This window comes from Mobula birostris, chromosome 30, assembly GCF_030028105.1.
Source record: "Mobula birostris isolate sMobBir1 chromosome 30, sMobBir1.hap1, whole genome shotgun sequence".
In the NCBI taxonomy this organism is placed as follows: Eukaryota; Metazoa; Chordata; class Chondrichthyes; order Myliobatiformes; family Myliobatidae; genus Mobula; species Mobula birostris.
Genome location: NC_092399.1, coordinates 34100006 through 34124852, shown reverse-complemented (window position 1 = coordinate 34124852; position 24847 = coordinate 34100006). Strand labels below are relative to the sequence as shown.

The 24847-nt window shown below is 39.0% G+C and overlaps 1 protein-coding gene across 2 annotated transcripts in view; it reads left to right on the top strand.

Annotated features, from left to right (window-relative positions):
- Nucleotides 1–24847, top strand: part of nfyc (nuclear transcription factor Y, gamma) — a 97722-nt gene that overhangs the window by 10479 nt on the left and 62396 nt on the right. Inside the window, exons 1-2 of one of the 2 annotated variants that reach the window (XM_072247309.1) lie at nt 7709–8014; nt 20682–20806. In XM_072247309.1, the coding sequence (XP_072103410.1) occupies nt 20684–20806 (123 nt within the window). In that variant the 5' untranslated portion in view covers nt 7709–8014; nt 20682–20683. Of the gene's footprint in view, nt 1–7708; nt 8015–20681; nt 20807–24847 lie in introns of those variants that run through there. The other variant, XM_072247308.1, reaches the window with a different exon arrangement.

Below are 24847 nucleotides of genomic sequence, written 5' to 3'. Positions count from 1 at the left end.
TTTGGTGTGATGCCTAACTCAGCTATCAAAGCCTGCAACTGCACAGGGTAGAGTTCAGCAGCTTTGTGGTCGGCACTGGCTTGCACACCGCGCACAGCTAAATTGTGAAGCCTGTGACGATTAACAAACTTAGAAAACCATCCCCTACTTGCATTAAAGCTAACTTGACACTTCCTCACTAGCCTCTGAACAAAGGCGACCATAAATTTCCAAAGCTTTTACACGAAGATGATTGGAACTAAATGTTACTTTTTTCTTTGTTTCAGGCTCAATGTACAAACTCAACATTTTCTCCATTTTTGTCTTAATCTGGTTACGCAGTTTGGTAATAATCTTTGAAGACACTTGTGATGAATCAATCACTGCACTTTTTATTTTCTCAGCATTTTTCTTTGTTTCTGATCGTGGACTCACCCAGGCCGGAGTAGCGTCCCAGAGCTGCGTTACCTTCACCGGACGCCGCCCTGTTTATAATTTATAGCTTTTTTTCAAGTGTTAAAGTGGTTCTGTGCTGCTTGGCTGATGGCCCAGGACTTGACATCGGACGCTTAGGAGGCATAGTTAAGTATTTCAGTCACAAAATCGGTGCACTGTAGGTTAAAAACAACAAAATTTTAAGAGCGCAAGATGGCACATCCACACATTGCGAAAACCAATGCAAGACTGGCGGGAGTGAGACTGTGAGGCAAGTGTACATGACTTGTATTGGCGGGAAAGCAGTGCTCCTCGTCCCAACAGTGAGACTGAGGCATGTGCACGTGACTTGTATTGGTGGGAAAGCAGTGCTCCTCGCATAACTGTGAGTTTTGGACGCATATAACAGGACGTTGGTAGAAATAGGTTCCTCGCATAACTGTGAATCCGCATAGTCTGAAGACGCATATAATGAGGATAGGGTGTATTTGGAATTTTCGTGAATGTGTTACTTGATAATACTGTTGACATTTCCTTCCTTTTGGGTGAATTGACTTTCATTGGACAGGGTATTTTCCTGGCTGATTTTTGAAGTTGTATTGAAACAGCCTAGCATTGTGGCTCTAGAAAAGTATTCATTTCTACAACTCAAATTTTGTCAGGAGCCACAGTCATTGCTACGTGCAGCATGCTCAGATTTTTCTTGAGATCATAAATCAAATTTGCTGAAAGCTGTCTCCAGTAATGAGGAGGTTTTGCTGAATTATTCACTTGGCATTCTAGCTAAGGACTGTTACAATCCCCTCAACCGCATCACATTCTCATCCATGTTAGTCCTGTTTACCATTAAGTACAGAAATGTTCGTCATTATGAACAAATGGATACAGCAGTCTTTCAGAGCTTTGATCTGATTTATTGGTGGTAAAATTGCTTAACTTTGTCTTTAGCAAACATGTTGCCCAGCATTCATGGGTCCGACAGCTTGCTTTTACATTGAATTTGGGTTAATCACTGGTTTTGCTGCAGATGGATTGAGGAAAGTCAGTGATGATCATTGTGGAATTTACAGTAGTTCTTTCACTTGAGATACCAACTTCCATTCGTGAATGCCAGTCTAAAGTGGCATGATATATTCTGAACCTGTCTCATGGAATTTGGTATTGGTGCCACACAAAATGCTTTTTGCTTCTACAATTATATAAACAGGAAGAAAAAAACTAAGATAAGTCTCTATCCTGGGAATACATAATGTGAAATAGGAAATAGTTGATACTTCAGATAAATATTTTAACTGTTTACACAGTAGGAAAAATTAAAAGCTACCTTAGAAAAGTAGAACACCTGAGTGTAGCAGCCAGGGATTATTTTAAAGCATTCACACACTGGTGAAAAGCTTCCAAGCAAACTAATGGGATTAGAGGGTGACATGTTCTGAACTTGATGAAATGCATCCTTGGGCTGGAAGAGCAATGTATTTATTGTCTGTGGTCTTCTTGCATTCTGAAAATGTCCCAGCAGATTGGACAACTGGAACTATAACTCTGTCCATGGAAAGGAGACTGAAAACTGAATAACTGTATGTCAGTAAATGAGAGCCTGAGTCAAAGCCCTGGGGAGGAAGGGAGGCCCAGGAGTCAGAGCTCTGAGAATATAAACAATCGTTTAAGCAAAAATATGCGAATTCTTACTTCCAGGGTAAATGAAACAATAGATAATGTACAAGTATCAATGAGATGGTCAAATAAATCAAGCAAAGGTAGATATGTTTTGGCTCTAATATATATTCTTGATGTGAGGAAGAAAGGTAGGTAGATTAAACCCTGAGCTACTGGACGATCAAAATAAGTGTAAAATAAATTGGGGGTGGGCGAGAGCACAATCCAAGGTAAAGACAAAAAATTAATAGAGCAATTAAAAAGTGAGAAGACAGGATCAAACTCTACTATTGAGCTTAATAGTAGGTCCGTAACAAATATAAAATGGAATCCAAAAACAGGAAATGAACAGGAAAAAAGCTTGTAAGAGGGGATTGGGTGCTCAAAGACTGAAAGGGAAAAGTAATAGGAGGCACAGAAAATGGCTGGAGTTCTGAAGGAGGCCTTTGGTGACAATGGATAGAATTGTTGCTGGACTTTCAGCAAAGCAAGATGAAGTTAAGATAGGGAATAAAAAGTAATAGCTGATGTCCTAAAAAGTCCAGCTGCTCTTAATGGATAAATCATCTGGTACAAATGGGATCCATCTTGGGTTGTTGAGGGAAGAACAGGAGGAAATAATGGAGCCTCTGGCCTCTGTCTTCCTAAAATCTAAACGTGCATTTGCAGTGGCCGAGGACTGCAAAATTACAGAAGTTCCACCCTTGTGCAAGAAAGGTTATAGGGTAAAAACAGCAATTTGGTGGTGGCTGTAGTTCCAGAGGCATAACCAAGGACAGTTGACAGTCACTTGAACAAATGTGGTGTGATTAAGGAGAGACTACATGTATTTGTTGAGACAAATCATATCCAATGCTTGATCAATATTATTTTGAACTGATGGAGTGTTAATGAGGGCCATCTGGTTGATGTGATAAGTAGGGATAAAAGAAGATTGATAACTTCAACTTAATGGGCTTCTAATCAAGATTGAAAGCCATAGAATAAAAGGGAACTGTCATAACAAGAAGAAAGATCTAGCTAAGAAACGCTGAAATGTTGCTCTTTTTCCAAATGGATGGGGAGGGGGAGAAAGTGGTATAGCAGAGTTCACAGAGTTGTTACCTAAACCACTGCTTTTGTAACAGCAAAATGATACAGATTTGCTTTTAAAAACAACTTTTTTTTAAAAATCTGGAAGTGTATTGAGACTTTGGGGAGACAAATTCCAGCTGATGGAATGGGCAGATAGATGGCAGGTGAAATTTTGATACTGCAAGACTAGAGTGTTACTTTTTGATAGGAAGTATGAAAGAGGCAATATAAACTTAAGGGCTCATTTTTAAAGGAGGTAGAGGGAGCTCAATTTCAAGAAAATGGTCGTGAACCCTTTGCAATTACCTAGTTTTCTATATTATTTGCTCATAAAATATGGTCTGATCTTCATCTAAATTGCAGTAATAGACAAACACAATCTGCCTAAACTAATAACACACAACCAATTGTACATCTTCTTGTCAATACTAAGTATACCATTTTAAACAATAAGTCTAGGTTCAAAAAATTGTATGTGAACCTCCGGAGTAACGCCTTCTACAAAAACTATGTGGAGTAATGTATTCCATTCAATAAGATGAGATTGGAGGTGGGTTGTAGACGTGCCTTGCCCTAGAAAAAAGACTCAAAGTCAGGTTACTAGTGAGCTTGCTTTTCTCAAGAAAGATCTATTTATGTGCACCATGACTCGATGAAAACAACTTTCAGAGGACCTTAGAAGAAGAAGAAAAATTGTAGAGATGCATCAAGCTGGAAAAGGCTACAAAAGGATTTCTAAAGAGCTGAGTGTTAACAGTCCACAGTAAGAGAAACTGTCTACAAATGGAGGAAATTCAGTACTGTTGCTACTCTCCCAAGGAGTGGGTGTCCTGCAAAGATCACATCAAAAGCGTGATGTGCAATAGTGAAGGAGGTGAAAAAGAACCCAAGGGGAACAACAAAAGACTTCTAGGACTTGTTAAAGTCTGTTCATGTGTCTACTATAAGAAAAATACTGAACAAGAATGGTGTTCATGGAAGGACACCACAGAGGAAACCACTGCTCTCCAAAAAAAAAAACACTGGTGCATGTCTCAAGTTTACAAAAGACCACCTGGATGTTCCACAGTGTTTCTGGTTCAATGTTCTGTGGATAGATGAGATGAAATTTGAACTTTTTGGCAGAAATGCATACTGCTATGTTTGGAGGAAAAAGGGCACTGCACAGCAACACCAAAACCTCATCCCAGCTGTGAAGCATGGTGGAAGGAGCATCATGGTTTGGGGCTGCTTTGGTGCCTCAGGGTCTGGACAGCTTGCAATCATGGAGGGAACAATGAATCCAAGATTGTATTAAGACATTTTACATAAAAATGTCAGGGTAGCAGTCCATCACCTGAAGCTAAATAGAAGTTGGATGATGCAACAAGATAATGATCCGAAATAGAAGAATAAATCAACAACAGAATGGTTTGAAAAGTAGAAAACTTGTTTTGGAATGGTCAAGTCAGAATCCAGACCATAACCCGACTGAGATGCTGGAGCATGACCTGAAGAGGGCTGTTCGTGCAAGCTATCCCAGAAATATTGATAAATGAAACGTTTTTGTCTGGAGGGATGGTCTCCAATTTCTGCTTGCCATGGTGCAAGTCTGATCAGCTTCTACAGGAAACGTTTGGTGGAGGTTATTGCTGCTAAAGGAAGTTCTACTAGCTATTAAGTACAAAGGTTCACATGCTTTTTCCAGCCTGGACAGTGAATGATTAAACAATGTGTTCAATAAAGACATGGACAGTACAATTCTTTGTGTGTTTTTAGTTTAGGCAGATTGTGTTTGTCTATTGTTGTGACTGAGATGAAGATCAGACCACATTTTATGAGTAATTAATGCAGAAATCAGTAATTACAAAGCATTCACCAATTTTTTCTTGCAAGTGTATAAGTTTATGTGATTATTAAAAAGTAACAGGAACCCTGAACTTTAAAAATAAAGGTATGAAATGGAAGAGAAAAGAAGTCATGATATAACACTGGTTTGGGCAGGTGGCTGGTGTGGTGAAGAAGGCAAATGGCAAGCATGCTTTCATCAATCAGTGCACTGAATATGGTAGTTGGAATGTAATGTTGCAGTTTTACAAGGCTTGGTGAGGTCAGACTTGGAGTATTGTGTATATTTTTGTTAACCTGCTTTAAGAAGGACATCATTAACTTAGAAAGAGTGCAAAGAGGAATTACAGCAAGGATGACAGGAGTCCAGTACCTGAGTTATACAGAGAGGTAGTGCAGGCTGGGGCTCTATTCCTTGGAGCACGGGAGACTGGGCTGTGACCTTGGATGTGAATAAAATGGTGAGGGGCATCGGCAGTCTTTTTCCCTGGGAAAGAGAATCAAAAGCCAGAGGGCATAGGTTTGTAAGAGCGCAGAGAGATTTAAAAGGGACCTGAGGGAGAACCCAGAATAGAAGGTGGTATGTATATGAAGGAAGTTATTGAGGCAGGTACAATAACAACTTTTAAAAAACATTTGGATAGGTACATGGATAGGAATGTTTAGACAGATAGGCCAAATGAGGGTAAATGTGTCAGGTTTGAATAGATGTTTTGATTGGCAAGAATTAAGTCAGTTGGAGGACCAGTTTCCATGCCACGGTATCAAGCTTTTCTCTATGGTCTTTATTCATTTGTTGTTTCCATTATCACTTTCAATAAAGTGCAGGGAGTTAATGGATTAAAAATTATATTGTGTGGTCAGCTACTTCTGCCATTTCCCTTCCCCTGTCAACCCATTGCACTCTCATTGCTTCAGTACTGGCTCCAAAATCACACCTCTTCTGGATTTTTTGCATTACCATCAATGTTTTTTTCTCCCGCTGTATACTTATCCCAGCTGTCCCTGAAGCATTGTTTTTCACTCAGTTTTACACCACACTATTTCATGCCCACTACTTCAGTGCTGAATGAACAGAAATTACTAGCAACTAACTCTGCCCATCATCTTTAGATTTTATCACAAATTCTGTCTCCCCAAGCAACCAATTTATTCCTTGTCACTGTCCATGGATTATTTGCAAATTAGTTGATGGACGTGAGCTTGAAGAATTTCGTACCACATGTTCGTATAGTGAAACGAACATTACCTGTTACCACTCTATAACATTACTATAACTCTTGTCTATGCTAATCTGCTGAAATACTCAGTTGTGCCTTTGTTACCACTAGGATTAGCTGTCTCAGTGTAATACTGGCTGGTCCCCATTCTTTGCAAACCAGGAGTATTTCAAAACACTTTTAAATGCACACCCCATGGTCTTCCTGAATCATAAACATTTGAGATATCTACGCCCTTTGTGATTCTGATCATCCCTTAATTTGATCTCTTTTTCCAGCTGCCAAGTCCCTAAGCTTTAAAATAGGATTCTTAAGAGTTGTAGAACACCCAAAGAGTCCTTTGGCCCACTACGTCCATCCATGCAGGCTTTTGTACAACTACACAATCCCAATTGCCTATGCTAGGGTTGTATCTGCCATGGCTTGCCTATTTAAATGTCTGTCAAAATAGTTATTGTATCTGTATGTAGAATGCTATCTGAAAATTCCTATTCTAAATCTCTCCTCGCTTATTACCCTCCTGTAAAGAATGCCTCAGATCACTCTTTTAATCATAACCCCAATATCTCATGGTTTTTTGGTTTGCAAAATTATCGAGACATCTTGTAATCTACATGGTAGATGCTGGTGGTGTGCTTGTAATTAACGTGTTTGGCCCAGATGTTGGTTGCTCAAACATGCATTCAGGAAGTCAATCGCAAAGTATGGACTCATTTGTCTAAGATTAATAAATTGTACTTCAGAACACAAGGCAATACTTGAGATTTTCTTTTTATGTTTGGGTCACATTATAGGACCTACGTTGGCCGAAAAGTTTAGATTTGCAAAATTGTTGTTGGAGTAAAGATAACTTGAAGAGTCTTGCTGAATATTTGAGAAGGAATCTGACTGCAATTGTCAATGGAAAGGATTCTTCGGAATGACGCCAATTATTTATATGATTGACACTGTGGGTAACCAATTGGACACGAGCGCTGTTCGAATGGAATGTTCGTAAAACAGTTCCGACCTATAGAAATGTCATCGGGGCGGGGAAAATTTGGTGAAAAGCAAAGCGGCGGCAAGTTTGCAGAAAAAGAACCGCATTGCTATTAAATTCAAGAAAAAAACAAAGCAAGGTTAGAAGGCGGGGTGAACACTGCGATCCAAGCCTGCGCCAAAATATATTCCCAAGGGCAAGCGAGTAAATGGATGGGCAAAAAGTACAAGGCTTACGGATTGGCTGTATAGTAAAGTGCTACGACCTTTGTTACAATCATTCATGTTTTTTTAACACAATAAATGCTCCTGTTCGGCGCGTCCTGTGTCCAGGCCTCTCCTACTCCTCTGACCCCTAGTGTGCAGGGCAACCTAACCTGAAGCCGGAAGTGTCAAATCACGAGTCGATTGATGTAGCAGTGGTCCAATCAGGGTGCAAGCTCTGAGGGAACGATGACGTTGTGGGCCAATTGAATGATGGCCAGCGTGGGAGGTGGTCCTGTAGCGGGTAGCAGGTTGGGCTGAGTTTCAGCTTTCACTTGCCAGTGGGGGAAAGGCTGCAGGTTTGTTGTAGAGAGTTTATCACTGAGACAGGGGTCAAGTGAAAGACAAAGAAAAATGGCGATTGCGTTCGTTTACGGGGTTCTGAACAGCAAGCCTTATATATTGCATAGTGTCCTGTCTGCAATGTACTGGAGCTTCCTTTGGGATTCTCTGAATTCGAGGCGCTTTTGATTGTTGGCTTCCTTTTTCGGAGCATAGGAGAGTCTTCCATTTCTCCTTTCCCACTCCCCCTCCCTCCGGAGCAGGAGAGGGAAAAGCATACCGTAAGCCTGGATGTTAGGGTAAGTTTGGGATATATTTTATGCAGGATTGAATTAATGGAAATTATGGCAGTCTTTGCAATGTGTGGGGTTTCCTTCTAAAAATCCGGGATTAAGAAAGAAAAGATCCCACTTGTATATTACTCCGTGCAAACATTTTTGTGATGCCCTTCAGCGTCTTGTTTCTTTACAAACCTGATGTAAGCAATCGAAGATTTTGAGACAGCCCTCACAAATGACTAGTGGATTGGCACTGATTATTAAAGTAGAAGGGAGTACGAGTGTTTTTGCCTGGTTCTCTTACGAAGAATTCCACTTTGATTACATTTATCTGTAGTTCAAAAAAAATCAACAACCATTAAACAGTATCGAAGTCCGCTAGTTTGTTGTTGGTGCAAACTGACTGCAGCTTACTTTTTGTATCCTCTTATCTCCCCCTGCCTAAAACAATCTGAGTGGGTTTTCAAAACTGCCATGAAAGAAGTTTACGAGGTTCTTGGGCTTGCAGTTGGTTAGAGAGATCGTATAATGTGTTCAGATCAGAGTGGCAAGTTCAACTGTTTTTTTTTCCAGCGTATACCAAAATTAGTTATGTCAATTTCATTTGAAATTTATTTATTTGTGAACCAGGCCGTTCAGAAATTGTTATTGTTGCACGACAAAGTCTTTGCCTTTAATAGTTTGTGATATTACCATTACTGGCAGTGAATTTTGAAGCTGGTCCTTGGGCTTCATCTTTGTTATGGAATACATTTGTAGCAGTCATCTAGAAGGGAAACAACTTGAAATTTAAATGAATGATGTGAAAGAGAAAGGACACAGACTAGAGCCCTGTCCTGTATTTTTGTTTAGCTTGGGAATAGTGAGTGAAGGTCACTGGAATGTTGGATTGAACAGCTCAGTCAGCCAGTGCCTCTCAGAGTACTGAAATACTCACTTTGGAACAGACGGTTGGGGAGAGACACTTGCTTTTTGATTTATCTAGAAGTCTATTAGGATTCTTATCAGAAATGTTACACTACCCATTGGCTCTGCTCCTGTAGTGAGAGGCTTGATATTGGTGTAACTGGGCCTTGAACTAAAAGAAAGTGACCTTGAGATACAGTAGTCTTGTTTGCTGTTCAGAGGGTGTTCTTAGTCCATTGGATGGAAACAAGTCCATGTTATGAAAGTATTCCACTGTGTTTAAGTGTTTATAATTGTTTCAGTAAGAGTTTCCCATTTTGCAGATTCCAATATTCCTCTGGAATTTTTGAAAAGACCGCAGTTTAGTAGAATAACAGGATCGATAACATAGCAAATAGTAATTATATTATGATAACCTTTGAACATGTGTATAGCATTTCACAATGAAAAATTTTGACCATTGCAGAATGAATACAGGTTTTCCCCTTGTTTGTTTCTGGCATGATGCAACCAGATTAGTTTCTCTTGCCTTATTTTAATGCAACAATGAATCTGTGCAAGGTATAAAATAGTGTAAAAAGTTAATTTAAATTGTTTATTTACCCATTAAATAAGGTTAGATGTGAGAGGTGATATTGAGCCAATTAGTGAACTTGTTTGTGTGAGTACTTCCATGGAATATGTGCCATCATATGTTTCTTCCAGTGTAAAGATAGTGTGGCATACTCATTGGGGATGGCCACCCTTAACCATAAGACACAGGTGCAGAATTAGACCATTCGGCCCATCAAGTCTGCTCTGCCATTTCTTTATGGCTGTTTCTTTTCCCTCTCAATGCTATTCTCCTGCCTTTTCCCTGTAACCTTTCACACCCTGACTAATCAACAACCTATCAACCTCCTCCGTAAATATACCCCATGACCTGGCCTCCACAGCTGCCTGTGGCAACAGATTCATCACCCTCTAGTTAATTCCTCCTCAACTGTTCTGAAGGACGTTCCCCCTATTTTGAGGCTGTGCCCTCTGGTCCTCGACTCTGCCTCCATAAGAAACGTTCTCTTGACTTCACTCTATCCAGACCTTTAAAAATTCAATAGGTTTCAATGAGATCCCTCCCCCCACACCCCATTCTTCTAAATTCCTGTGAGTAAAGGCCAATAACCATCATTCCCTCCTCATATGATAAGCCTTTCATTCCCAGCTTCATTATTGTGAACCTCCTCTGAATCCTTTCCAATGTTAGCACATCCTTTCTTAAATACGGGGTCCAAAACTGCTCACAATACTTGTCTTTGACATCGAGAAACTGCACTCTGTACTTATGTGGTGTTGCTTCTAGACGGGAGTTCAAGAGCAGCCATTTTGTTAGCAGCAGAAACTTGTTACAAATGGGAAACTCACACTTTTTGGGATAGGAAATGGATCATAAGCAATTATTTCAGATCAGCTCAATCTACTAATACTCTTGGTCTATTTTCAAATGTACCTAATCAGTTCAAACCTTTTTGTTGATCCTCACTTTTCTCAGAAACCTCCAGGCCTCTGAATGAGAACATTCCAGTTGGTTTTACCAATTGTTATTTGCCCACTGGTATTCCTATTGCTGTAACACAACAGTGACAACTCCATGTCCTTGTTTTATACAATGCAAAATTGCTGATACCACTGTGGAACTTCCACTGCTTGCTCTGTAAGGATGTTACCAAAAGTACGTTTAATATTTGTGAAATAAAAGTATGTTATTATCCTGTTAGCAATGCTTACAGTTCTGAAGGAATGCCTTCATGGTGTGTGCTGAACATACAACCACCTTATAGACAGACAGAGTTGTAGATGGTGTCCAGAGAACTCGCACAAGTAAAGCTTAATGTATTAGTGTAGTTGAATTTACTGATGTCATAATAATTAACAAAACCCATATTTTGCATACATTTCTCAAGGTTTATTGAGCAAAGAAGGATTTACTAATATTTTTAGGTTAAAATAAATTTTATTATATGGAGTATCTTGTATTTTATGTATCTAGGTTACTGTTGCATATTTGGAAGAAATAATAGCCCCATTCCTTCCAAAGTATCAGACTAGTTTTTGTCAGTGTAAGTTAATTGGTGTTGTAGGAGCAAAGATTCATGCTGTTTTATTGAAAAAGTAGATTATTTTCCATGTACCAAAGTATAACCACCTTGCGTGATCTTCCCAGGTCACAGCCCAAGCAGTGTGGAGTTCTTCTTGTATTGTGTACATAAGAGGGGCTAAGTGTTGCAACATTAAATATTGTGAATACACACACTTTGCTGTAAAAATTAGTCTTTCAGTTTTCAGTCTTCAGTCATGTGACATTGATTAACTCTGTCCTCAATCCAATAATGTGAACACTTAATTAAAATGCAAGACTGCTGGTTTTAACTGCCATTTGTTTGGAATATAAAGGGTAAGAATAGCAGCTGTTGCTGAGAGTGACTGAAATATTTGAAAGTACTAATAATATTTAATTTTACTGGTTTCTGAGTTGTTTCACTGTTTGACATTGAAATTGGAATGTGGATGCTACAGAGTAGTAGTCCAAGTAACAACTTGGTTGTATTGAATAGTGCTTCTGTCTCAGTCAGCAGGGGGAGATGATAAGTTTAAGACCACATTGTCACCTGAGTCCAAGCATGGACAAAAGAGCTGCACTCCTGATGCAAAGTAAGAATGACTTCCCTTACTGTTAAAGGCAGTACTTGACCCAATATGATATCAATGGGAGCCATGAGCATGTCCCATTGGTTGCTAAATCTTGCAATCATTGGAGTCCCAGGATATCACTATGTGAGTTTTTCGATGGACTATGCTGGGTCCTACCATCTTTAGCAGCTTCTTCATTGATCTTCCATCAGTCAACCAAAAGCAGTGGTGTTCACTCTACTGTCTGCATGCACAATTTAACAGCATTGAAACAAGTGGCAGGCAGTGTTCATTTCCAGTGAGGAAGCTAGAACATCACCAAAATACCAGTGGCTTTGTCAGAGGCTGGGCAGTTATAGCGAATGGTCTCCATTGTTATTAAGCATTGACTGGAATACTCAGCTGGATCATTCCAGCTCTAATAATCCCTCAGATTGGCACATTATGCTATATTCTAAATACTTACCTCCACCACTATTGCATGGAGGCTGCAGTGTGTAGCATCGCTGGGATACATGGTCCCCTAACCCCAGGACTTCAGTTAAGAAAGATGAGGGCACAGGTCCTTTGTTACCATTAAGTGTAAGGAAACTTGTATCTCCAAATCCAGTAGCACTGATGAGAGTACCTTCAGAAACTGTGGTGCTTTAAAATGGTGGCTCTCAGTCATTTTTCACTGCTAGTTACTATGAACAATAAAAGATCCTGTTGTGCTCTTTGTAGAAAGCAGGAAGTTCTTCCTCTACAAAAGCAAAATCATGTGGATGCAGTGAATTCTTTAAAAATACAAAAACTGAACATGCCAACCAACACATGGAAGGACAAATATATAGTTTATGATGAGATGATTCTGATGAAAGGTCCTTGATTTAAAGTGAAGAAGCACTTTTGAGATACTTGACACCGAAGTACAACATTCTTGCATTTCATTTTGGGACTAAGCAATGAGATCTAATTCACAAGTAAAATAAATTTGCTTCAGTTTCACCCAAGTCCAAGACAGCACAAAATAAATTTCAATTAGGATTGACTTGATTCTTTTAGAAAGTACAACTACTAATGTGAAAATGCAACTGTCATAATGCAAGAAAGGTTAAAGTCCAAGATGGATCTTTGGTATGCAATTATCTGGGTATAATTAACTAGTTGCTATATTTAAAACATTATTTACATATTATACACTAGGCAATATGTTTGTATCCAAAATTATTGTATTTATGAAATAGCTTGCTAATGAATATTCCTAATTAGCTATCTTAAAAAGATGAAATTACAATTAAATGTTTCTAAAGTGGAAAGTTTGATTCACTGAAGTTTTTTTCAGAAATTATGTTGTCATCATAGCTTTCCAATCTCACCTTTTCATTTATATCAATTTTGTGTTTGATCTACTGAAGGCGGTTAAGTAGCATATTGTATGGAATAAGAACTTCAACATGTAAGTATAAGTTAAATGAGCAGTTACAATTGAGCAATATGTAACTGAAAGCATAATTGTGCAGTTATCAGCCAAGGCAAACAGTATTGAATAAATTCTTGTTGGACAGAGCATGAGCAACAGATCATAGGGTATGGCAAATCTGTTATGTGACTGGAAACTCGGATGTATGTAACAACCTGCTGATTGTGGGATATGCTGTCTCACAATACTAAATTTCTAAGAGCTCAGGCTGAAAGAGCATACAGTTGTAAGAAAGTTGGTGAACACTTTGCAATTACCTGGTTTTCTTAATTACTTGTAAAATGTGTTCTCAGTCATCTCAGTCGCAATAATAGACGAGCACAATCTTCCTAAACTAATATCACATTTTTAGTTTAACATGAATTGTACTTTTCATGTTTTTATTGTACACTTTTTTTCATTCACAGTCCAATTTGGGAAAACACATGTATTTAATAATTGGTAGAACCTCCTTTAGCAGCAATAACCTTTATGCACCAAACATTTCCTGTAGCTGCTGCTCAGACTGGCACAATGGTGAGGAGGAATTCCAGACCATTCATTCACAATAAACTGTTTCAGTTCATCAATATTTCTGGGATACCTTGCATGAACAGTACTTTTTAGGTCATGCTACAACATCTCAATTGGGTCAAGGTCTGGATTCTGACTTAATCATCCAAAACACAAATTTTCTTTTTAAACTGTTGATTTGTTCTTGTGTTTCAGACCATTGTCTTGTTGTGTCATCCAACTTCTGTTAAGCTTACTAACTGTCTTGATACAATTTTTCATTTATTGTTCTTCAATGATTGCAGGCTGTCCACCCCCTGTGCCAGCAAAGTAGCCCCAAACCATGATGCTCCTTCTATCATGTTTCACAGCTAGGATGAGGTTTTGGTGTTGGTGTAAAGTGCCTTTTTTTCCCTCCAGAGATAATGGTGTGTATTTCTGCCAGAAAGTTCAACTTTTGTCTAAGATGTCCACAGAACATTGACCCAGAAGCGTTGTGAAGCATCCAGGTGGTCTTTTGCAAACTTGAGATGTGCAGCAATGTTTTTATTTGGAGAGCAGGGGTTTTCTCCCTGGTGTCCTTCCATGAGCACCATTCTTGTTCTGTGCTTTTCTTGTGGTGGATACATGAACAGAGTCTTTAGCAAATTCTAGAGATTTCTGCAGTTACACTTGGGTTCTTTTTCACCTCCTTCACGCCTGTTTTGCCCTTGGTGCGATCTTTGCTGGACAGCCTCCTTGGGAGAGTAACAACAATACTGAATTTTCTCGCATTTGTAGACAGTTTTTCTTACTGTGGACTGGTGAACACTCGGGGCTTTAGAAATGTTTTTATGGCTTTTTACAGCTTCATGTATCTACAATTTTTCTAAGGTCCTCTGAAAGTTGTTTTGATTGAGGCATGGGGCACACAAACAGATCTATTTTGCGAAGAGCTGATTCTGTCTGTAATCGTTGTGTCTTTTTGTAGGGCAGGGCACCTCTACAACCTACACATCCAATCCCGTCTCACTGATTGGAACAATCTATTGTAGAAGGCATTACCCCAGAGGTCTGCATACTTTTTTGAATTCTGACTGTGATTGTTTAGATGGTGTACTCCGTATTGATGAGAAGTACAATTGTTTGCGTGTTATTAGTTAAGGCAGATTGTATTTGTCTATTATGACTTGGGTGAAGATCAGACCATGTTTTTGAGTAATGTAGAAATCCAGGTAATTGGTTCACAAACTTTTTCTTGCGACTGTAGAACACTGGAATTACACTGGTGTAGGTCCTATATGTGATCTGTATCATATGGGTGCAGGTTATAAAAGCACCTGTTGCATCTAAACTCTTTTATCATTGGTACTGGGCAGGTAGGATCCCCTTTTATTAAAAAAATGACTTTAATGTTTCATGTAATGGTAATGTATATTTGTCAAACTTATTCAAGGTGGATATGAAGATGAAGTCCATGCCAAGGGTCAAATGTCTTCACAAATTTCTCAATAGCAATAAGCTCGTGATATTTCACAATTTTACTTGAATGTTATAGGAACACTTTCTTGTATCATATTTATATTAGTGCATAATCTCTAGAGGCACTAATGATCATCAACATGCTTCAGGAAGCATTAATGGTTTGTTTCCGGAATTGCTGTGCAGTCTACTCCCTGGTGCTACACATCACTGGCGATGCAAATAAGCTGCTTTTGATGGCAATCTCGGAATTTGACTTCCCACCCTTATTCTGAATGCTGGGAAGGCAACTTGCCTCCACTTTAAGTGAATATCTATAATATTGCTGAATTTCCACAAAAGTTAGGGAATGAGTGTTCTGTGACAGGAGGGTGAGCGCAATAAAAATTATATATTTTGACCAGGGATTTGCTGTATTTGCCTCAAGTTGTGTACTAGAGCAATCTGTTATATGTAGAACTGCTCCCAAAGCACTGCACTCCCTTAATTTTATTTTCTTTTGAGCATGATATTGTATCTGCTCAAGTTAGTTCAGCAAATGTCAGTAGAATTAAATTTATTAATGTTATTTTTTTAAACTTTCATTTAAAAATCAGTTGGCAAGATCTTTGAACCATGATGTGAGATGGGTAAGAGACATTTTAAGATCCAGATCCTATTGTCCACCCTTGCAGGAATCTGTCGTACATTCACAATAGTCAGAGATAAATCCCTCACTCATACCTGCAATTTTTCAACCAACCTTTTTTCACAATTCACCCTGATTAGTGGTAGTATTTGCACCTTTTATCATTGGTAAAAGTGATTAAAAGATGAAAGTAGAAATGCTCATATAGTTGCAAGAAAAAGTTTGTGAACCCTTTGCAATTACCTGGTTTTCTGCATTAATTACTCATTAACATGTGATCTGATCTTTATCTAAATCACAAAAATAGACAAACACAATCTGCCTGATCTAAAATAACACAAACAACTGTACTACTTCTCTGCAATACTGAGTACACCATTTAAACAATCACAGTTGAAGTTCAAAAAAGTATGTGAAGCTCTGGGATAATGCCTTCTACAAAAACTGGTTGGAGTCAGGTGTTCTAAGCAATAAGATGAGTTTGTAGGTGTGCGTGTAGCAATGCCCTGCCCTAAAAAAGACTCACAAGGTCAGGTCACTGACACTGCCTGCTCTTCTCAAGAAACATCTGTTTATGTGCACTATGCCTCAACCAAAGCAACTTTCAGAGGTATTGGAAGAATTGTGGAGATGCATGAAGCTTGAAAAAGCAACAAAAACGTTTCTAAAGACCGGAGTGTTCATCAGTCCACAGTAAGAGAAATTGTCTACAAATGGGAGAAATTCAGTACTGTTGCTACTCTCCCTGCAAAAATCACATCAAGAGCACAATGTGCAATAGTGAACGAGATGAAAAAGAACCCAAATATAACAGCAAAAGACCCGCAAAAAAACACTAGAACTTGCTTAAGTCTCTGTTCATTTATCCACTATAAGAGAAACACTGAATAAGAATGATGCTCATAAAAGAACACCACAGAGGAAACCACTGATCTTCAAAATAAAAAAATTGTTGCACATCTCAAGTTTGCAAAAAACCACCTGGATGTTCCACAATGCTTCTGGGACAATGTTCTTGGGACAGGTAAGACGAAAGTTGAACCTTTTGGCAGAAATGCACATCACTATGTTTGGAGGGAAAAGGGCCCTGAGCACCAACATCAAAACCTCATTCCAGCTGTGAAGCACGGTGGAAGGAGCATCATGGTTTGTGGCTGCTTTGCTGCCTCTGGGCCTGGTCAGCTTGCAATTGTTAGGGAACAAAGAATTCAAAAGGGGAGGAGAATGTCAGGGACCTGAAACATAATAGAAGTTGGATGATGCAACAAGATAACGATGTGTAATAGAAGAGCAAATCAACAGCAATGGTTTGAAAAGAAAATATGTATTTTGGAATGGTCTAGTCAGAATCCAGACCATAACCCAATTGAGATGCTGGGGCATGACCTGAAGAGGGCTGTTCATGCAACTATCCAAGAAATATTGATAAACTGAAACATATTTGTGTGGAGGAATTCTGCTTGCCATTGTGCAAGTCTGACCAGCAGCTACAGGAAACGTTTGGTGGAGGTTATTGCTGCTAAGGGAGGTTCTACCAGTTATTAAATACAAGGGTTCACATACTTTTCCAGCCTGGACTGTGAATGATTAAACTGTGTATTCAATATTGACATGAAAAGTACAGTTTGTGTGTTATTGGTTTAGGCTGATTGTGTTTGTCTGTTATTATGACTTAGATGAAGATCAGATTTTATGTGTAATTCAGAAAGCCAGGTAATTGCAAAGGGCTCAGACTATTTCTTGTAACTGTATGTGCATGACAAGAAGAGTCTGATGACTTTAAATCATTGATTTCATAAATTTTGGATTTTAAAGGATCCTTGATTCTTGACATGTACCGCAAAAAATTATTTCAAAACTTATTGTATTCAGGATGTCCGCCTAGCCTTGCAATGCAGTTCCTACTTATTCTGAAAATTAGATTATAGCCTGTGACATTGAAAGAGTTTTAATTGGCAGTTATTAAATAATTATTTTCTTGTTATGAGGAATCTGATTCCCATTTTCTCATTGTAAAGGTTGAGTTGCTTTGCCATATTAGATTAACTAGAAATGAGAATACACTTTCATCTTGTTATTTTCTCTTAAAGTAGAAACATTGCTCACATGCTGAGCCTTGTTAAGGTACAATCAGTCATACTTGCTCAGACACCAACTTCCAACTTCGCTAAAGTGTTTGAGGAACCTAGTCATTGTTCAAGACATTGATCACTTTGGGATGATACACTTGGTTCATTCCAAAAACACATAAATGATTTTGTTGTATTTTGCCAATTTTTCTAGGAGTTGTATAAAGCTGTAGGAAATTTTTTTTTTTTTTTTTTGAAGCATTTACAAATCCAGATTGGAAGTTGACTGAATGCATGTGCAAGTCAGTCAATTGTATTCGTTTTCAAGTTCAGTGAGTTGTGATCATTTGCATGATTAAGCAGGTTTAGTTAATATAAATATTTTCGTAAAAAAAAATTTAGTCCTTGTTTCCATAAAACTATCGCTCTTGGAGATAATTCATTACCATGTACTGAATGGTTGGGTAAACTGAGTTTATGCAACACTTCCAGAGTTCAAACTGCCAATTGAATTAGTAACCAGGGACATTTAGAACTTCTAAGAGATGACTTTTTAATTAGAATTTCCAGTTCAAAGGTAAATTTTTGGTTTAATTTTGCTGATTTGCTAAGCTGGACTGCTGAATGATGTACTTCTACCAAGAAGATATTGAGACTTATTGCCTCATCATTATATTAATTTCACTTTTACAGTTCTGAATGTATATTTTCTCATTTGAAAACATTGCCTCCACAATGGATTTGATCCTGAGAAATGGGATCTGAGCCTTTCTACATTGGCATTTACTTGTGATATTCAGTAGTGTCATAGATTTCAGTGAAATATAATGAATGCAAAAGTTTTCTCAACATCTCCCCTTGGATTGTGCATAGCAGGCAGTGACAAAATAGTTTTTTTTCTGGTGAATTTACTTTGTTTATGAGGAGAACTTTGATCCTACAGAAACTATCCTGTCAAGAATAGTGTCCTTCAGAGAACAGGGAAATCTTTGATAGAACTCTTAAGGATAACTTTAGGGCAACTTTAAAAAAAACAATTATTCATGTATGAGATATTGACACTAATGGTAGTGTTAGGGTAAGAAAACAGTGGTGGACTATTGCTTGACTACAACAAGTATTTCTGGTGAAGATGCCATCACAATGTTAATTGAGTAGGAATTTCCAGAATTTGGGATAATGATGATGTGGTTTCAAGTGGAAGTATATGAAGTAGAAAAGCACCTGTGATTCATTTGTTTCAGCCTCTAGTGTATACTTGTGATCACTGTAATTGTGTGGTTAGTTTCTGGTCACTGGTGATGTACCTTCTGTCCCTCTCCTACCCCCACCCCAAGGACTTCATTTCAGTAATGTTACTAAGTGGCAAGGGCAAATAACACTTTCTTTTTGAAATGGTTATTATCTAGAATTTGTGTGGCATAAATGTAATTTACTGTGGGCTGGGGAATTTCATTTGCTGAGAAGTTGTGTGTCGTTGTCGTCGTCGTCATCATCAGGAGTTTGAGCTATGACTGCCATGGCCCACACTCTCCTGTTTCGAGTCAAGTGGATCAATCATTGGTATTCATTTCCAGTTCTCTGGCTGCTGTCTCCATCATTATTTGTCTTTGCCTTCCTCTTGCTTTCTTCCTTTCAATCTTTCCCATAATTACCGTGCATTCTAACTCCTCTTTCCTAATCACATATCCAATGAAGTCACGTTGCCTGTTCATGATCTCATACATTATTTCTCTTTTTGTGCTTGCTCTGTTCATGACATCCTCGTTAGATATTCATTTTGTCCATGATATTCTTTGCATCCTCCTCAAAAACCACATCTCTACTGCTTCAATTCGTTTCCTCATGTTACTAGATATTGTCCAATATTCTGAGCCATATAACCTAACTGGATAAATGTAAAATTTCAGTGCTCTGAGGCGGGTTGTCATGCCTGGTTTAGTATTGGTCATTATACTCTTCATTCTCATAAAGGTGTCTTTTGCCATCCCTATTCTTCTTTTGATGTCCAAGTCGCACCTGCCATCTGATGTCACCCATCTTCTGAAGTAGCAAAAGTTCTGTACTTGTTTTATGTCTTCCCCGTTTATTCTCAGCCTGCAGTTAGGATTCTCCTTCTTTTTGGATATCTTTTGTGTGTACATAATTGAAAACTGTAAGCATCCATATTTTTGACCTTTTAGCAGCTAACTGTGTACCGGGGGGGGGGGGGGTGGCATTTCACAGAAGAACTCTTGTAATAAATACTTGTCCAAAAATGCCCCAATGATTTATAACATTTAGAAGCTTTTGATTAGTTATCACTATAAAAGCAAGAATAGTTTTAAGATAAACTTTTGGATATTAAGGGAATCATGGAAAATGGGATTCGTGCAGAAGAATGGCAACAAGATTAAAGAAAATCAGGCATAATCCTATTAATGGATCAGGATGATCGTGTCTATTTCTGATTCACCTGTATTCTAATATGTACGGGGTTAATATGTTTCTTGTATTGAAACTACAGATCTCTTGCTGAAGTTACTTAGCAAAATTAAAGTTTCTGCTGAATTAAAACTACTAATGTTATCCTACTTTTGTGCTGATTTCTAATATCTTTTTGATCTGAGTAGTGCAACTAAAAGCATTTCTTATCAGTTTGGATGGTAAGTCAGCTCCATCATAGTACTGAGACACTGCTGCACAGTTGTAATCACAATATTTTAGTTAAGTCACTAAAATTTGGGAATATTTATTCTCGTAGGCAAATATGAAAGATGCCGTGGTAATATTTAGAAGAAAAGTAATTAATTTTTGGGCTTGTTAATTATTTATACCACAATTAAAACCTCTGGAAAATAAAATATCCACTCTTTTTGAAATTGCTGTTTGTGGAGCTTGCATTGTACAAATTGGTTTCCAAGATTTCTATATCCATGAAGTAATTTTATGGCGGTAAGTTGCTGAAGAATGTCCTGAAGACATGCTTGGCGCTATATAAGTAGAATTCTTTTCCTTTCGTAGGAATGTCTGCCACTGCAGATGGTTCATTTAGTACAGCCTCTCAAGGCGGTGGCAACAGTGAAGCCCAACATTTGCTGCAGACGTTTTGGCCACGTGTCATGGAAGAGATTCGCAACTTAACACCGGTATGTCTCATTACTTGTTTGAATGTTCACTACAAGTTCATGAAATTCCAACTGGCTGAAATCTGGATTGTAACTACTTAAGGAAAAGGATGTATTGTAAATATGTACGAATAAAATTTCTTAAATTAAAGCATCAGGTTGAGCTTTTAGTTAAACCACCAAAACTGGGCTCTGCCTTGGTCATTGGTAATGTGGACAGGAATACAAGCTGCACCAGTCTTTGTGAGTGTGTCGTACTCAGGAACTCAGCAGTCCAGGCAGCATCCATGGAACGAAGTACACCCCTTCGGCAGGATTGGAGAACTGAGTCTGTGTCTGGGATAAGATTAAAAGCATTAGACTCGTGCTTGATACTGTTCAGAATGTTCAATCTATTTCTTCCTTTACACAGTCTCAGCACCTTGTATAAGGGTGATAGTGGAGCCTTTCCCTTATAGGGGCAAAGGCGGGTTACTGGCACCTTAAAACCAGTCGCTTTGGGCAGATGGGCTCATCAGCTGTCGTTGGTGGATCATCTAGAAGGAAAAATCTGATCTCAAACCTCTGCTATCTTGCGGCTATACCCACTCATATGGAAAGATTAGGGAGTAAACCTGGGAAAAATTCTGAGCTGAAGTCCCTACGGCAGTCCTACGTTGAGTTCAATGCTGACTGGCAACTCCTGCGATGCTGCTGGTACAAAACTGAATCAGTCTTAGCTAGGACACAACATCTTTGTTTGACCCCTGACCGATTGGGAGGGGGGCACTCACCCAGTCGCCGTTTGATCCTGACCTCTAATATTGCCCCTTTGGGAAATTTGTACGAGTCCTTGTAGGTGCGTGAACTTCCAGGTGCTCCATTTTCCTGCCACATCCTTAAAATGTGCAAGCTGGAACATGAATTGATCTCTGTAAACTGCCCCAGTGTAAATGAATAGAAGGATCTGTGGATTTAGAGTTGGGGAGAAAAAAATGGGAACTAGCACTATCAGTCTTCCTCAAGCTCAGTCTCTCTCTGATGAAACTCAAACAATATTTGGGCTTGTTAGCAAAGTTTGAGGTGCATAGATTAGGGATCATTATTTTTGTCCTTCCTGATGAACATCTGGAGCTAAGAAGGAAATCAGTTTCTCTTTTTCTACATATAACCTCTGAGGCCCTAGATTTCCTGTGAATAGTTCAGCAATTTATTGTGGCTGGAGCCATTTAGCATAAAAGCTTTTAGGCAGCCACCTGTCACCTATCCTACCCATCCAGCCCTAAATATTCTGATCATCGCATTCATAGTTATTTGGTTATCAACACTGGAGGACATTTGCCAATCAATTAAAGCCAGATGTAATTTGTAACTCTGGCGATTCTTGCTGCATTTGTTAGATTTAATATCACCAGCAGAAGAGCACCAAATCTTGTGACAAATCCACTAATGACTTGGCCCCAATGAGAGAGAGTCTTATTTCAAATCACAATCTGCTTTCAATGTACAGTTAATTAGTGGTCTGTTTTGTGCTATCACCAGTGTCTCAATGTGTTTTAATTTTTGCACGGTCATTTCCATGATATCTGATGGGAAATGTTTTGATATCAAACAGATTAAATTTTTGAATTTGGTAATTATTTTGATAGCAAGAAAAATCATACTTGTCAAAACTGTCATTTTTTTTTTGAAGCTGTTGAATATTCTGCTGACTACTGGCCTCCGTTTGAAAGTTTGAGATTTGATCTTGTATTTAGTGAAATATACCTTGTGCATGCTTATCAAACCATTCAGTTCTGAGAGTATTGAGGAAATTGTTGAAGTCAATGTGGGATCTTTGAGCTGTGTCACAGGTGGACAGGAGGTGGCTAATTGAGTGTCTGGATGCTTTGCTACATGATGCACTTTTGTTTTTGCTCTGTGTGTTTCTGATGAATGCACTCTTCAACCTATCCTAAATGCTCCTTTTTAACTTGGGCTTTGACCATGAGCTAAAGATTCCCAGAAGCCAGTGGGGATGTTACAATTGCTTTGAGTAGCTTTGGAGAACAATGGTATTGTTTTCTATATCTACCTTGTAATCTCTTGCCATGAGAATTTGCAGTAGCTGTTTGAGGACTTTGGGTAAATCTTCCCATTGGAGTAGACTGAATATATTAAGACTTTTATACTGGATGTGGATTTGGAATGGATACTGACATTGGTTCACTTATGCTGATTTAGATGATTTTTGCAAGGGTTAATTAACGATATACCTCCAGAGTTTTGGTGCTCCTGCTGTAGCTTCTGCATGTCTCGTATACCAAAAGTGGGTAGCCTGTGGTCCTGTACCCTGTGATATTTGTGCTGGCTTGTTGATTTCTTCTGATTGGCGGTGGCCAGTGGGGTACCGTAGGGTTCAGTGCTGGGACCGCAGCTGTTTACAATATATATTAATGATTTAGATGAGGAAATTAAAAGTAACATTAACAAATTTGCTGATGACACAAAGCTGGGTGGCAGTGTGAAATGTGAAAAGGATGTTATGAGAATGCAGGGTGACTTGGACAGGCTGGGTGAGTGGGCAGATGCAGTTTAATGTGGATAAATGTGAGGTTATCCACTTTGGTGGTAAGAACAGGAAGGCAGATTATTATCTAAATGGAGTCAAGTTAGGAAAAGGGGAAGCACAATGAGATCTAGGTGATCTTGTACATCAGTCACTGAAAGTAAGCATGCAAGTACAGCAGGCAGTGAAGAAAGCTAATGGCATGCTGGCCTTCATAACGAGGGGAATTGAGTATAAGAGCAAAGAGGTCCTTCTGCAGCTGTACAGGACCCTGGTGAGACCACACCTGGAGTACTGCGTGCAGTTTTGGTCTCCAAATTTGAGGAAGGACATTCTTGCTATTGAGGGAGTGCAGCGTAGGTTCACAAGGTTAATTCCAGGGGTGGTGGGACTGTCATATGTCGAAAGATTGGAGCGACTGGGCTTGTATACTCTGGAATTTAGAAGGCTGACAGGGGATCTTATTGAAACATATAAGATTATTAAGGGATTGGACACGCTGGAGGCAGGAAGCATGTTCCTGCTGATGGGTGAGTCCAGAACCAGAAGCCACAGTTTAAGAACAAGGGATAGGCCATTTAGAACGGAGTTGAGGAAAAACTTTTTCACCCAGAGAGTGGTGGATATATGGAATGCTGTGCCCCAGAAGGCCGTGGAGGCCAAGTCTCTGGATGCAAAGAGATGGATAGAGCTCTTAAAGATAGTGGAATCAAAGGTTATGGGGATAAGGCAGGATCTGGATACTGATTGTGGATGATCAGCCATGATCACAGTGAATGGCGATGCTGGCTCAAAGGGCCAAATGGCCTACTCCTGCACCTATTGTCTATTGTCAAAGGCTGTGTAAGTGAACTGAAAGTGATGAATTTCTGTCTTTGAGATATAGGAAAGTAGTAATGTATTGCGGGATGTTCTCCTAGATCTTCATTGTTTGGTGGTTTGTTATTTATAGCAGGTTCATCCTCTGTATGCTTCAATGAATGAGTTGATCATGATTTGCAGTTCAGCCTCCGAGCAAGCCCAAATGCAAGTGGCATCCTGTGTACAGCAATCTAACTTAAATTTGGAGTGGCTGTAGTTCTGTCTAGAGGTGACTTGCAGTAGGTTGAAGAATTCTTCTGTAAATTGGCTTCATTCCAGTTGGAAGTTTGGAGGTGAATTGCCCCATAATGATCAAAAAGACTGATACAACTTTGAAGCTGCTAACTTCCTTGATACTAGTTTAAACTGAGATTTGAGCGTGTTGCAGGCTTGCTTTTCAAGGTCATGGCGTTCATTTCATTGTGTATGCATGCAAATTGGGAACCTAGAAGTTGCCCTAATTTCTCGTTCTGTAACTTAATGCTAAATTTTATTTGCAAGCTCTGTGCAGTGCCTTAGGGCAGTTGACTCCATTACCATTAGGACCCTATATAAATGCAATTTAGTGAAGAGAGCACATTGGTGGGCATTACCAACTACTGTGTGTAATTTCCTCCCGTGCTCAAGAATGAATTAAATTGGCCTTGGTATTTTTCCCACCTTGAGCTGCTTTG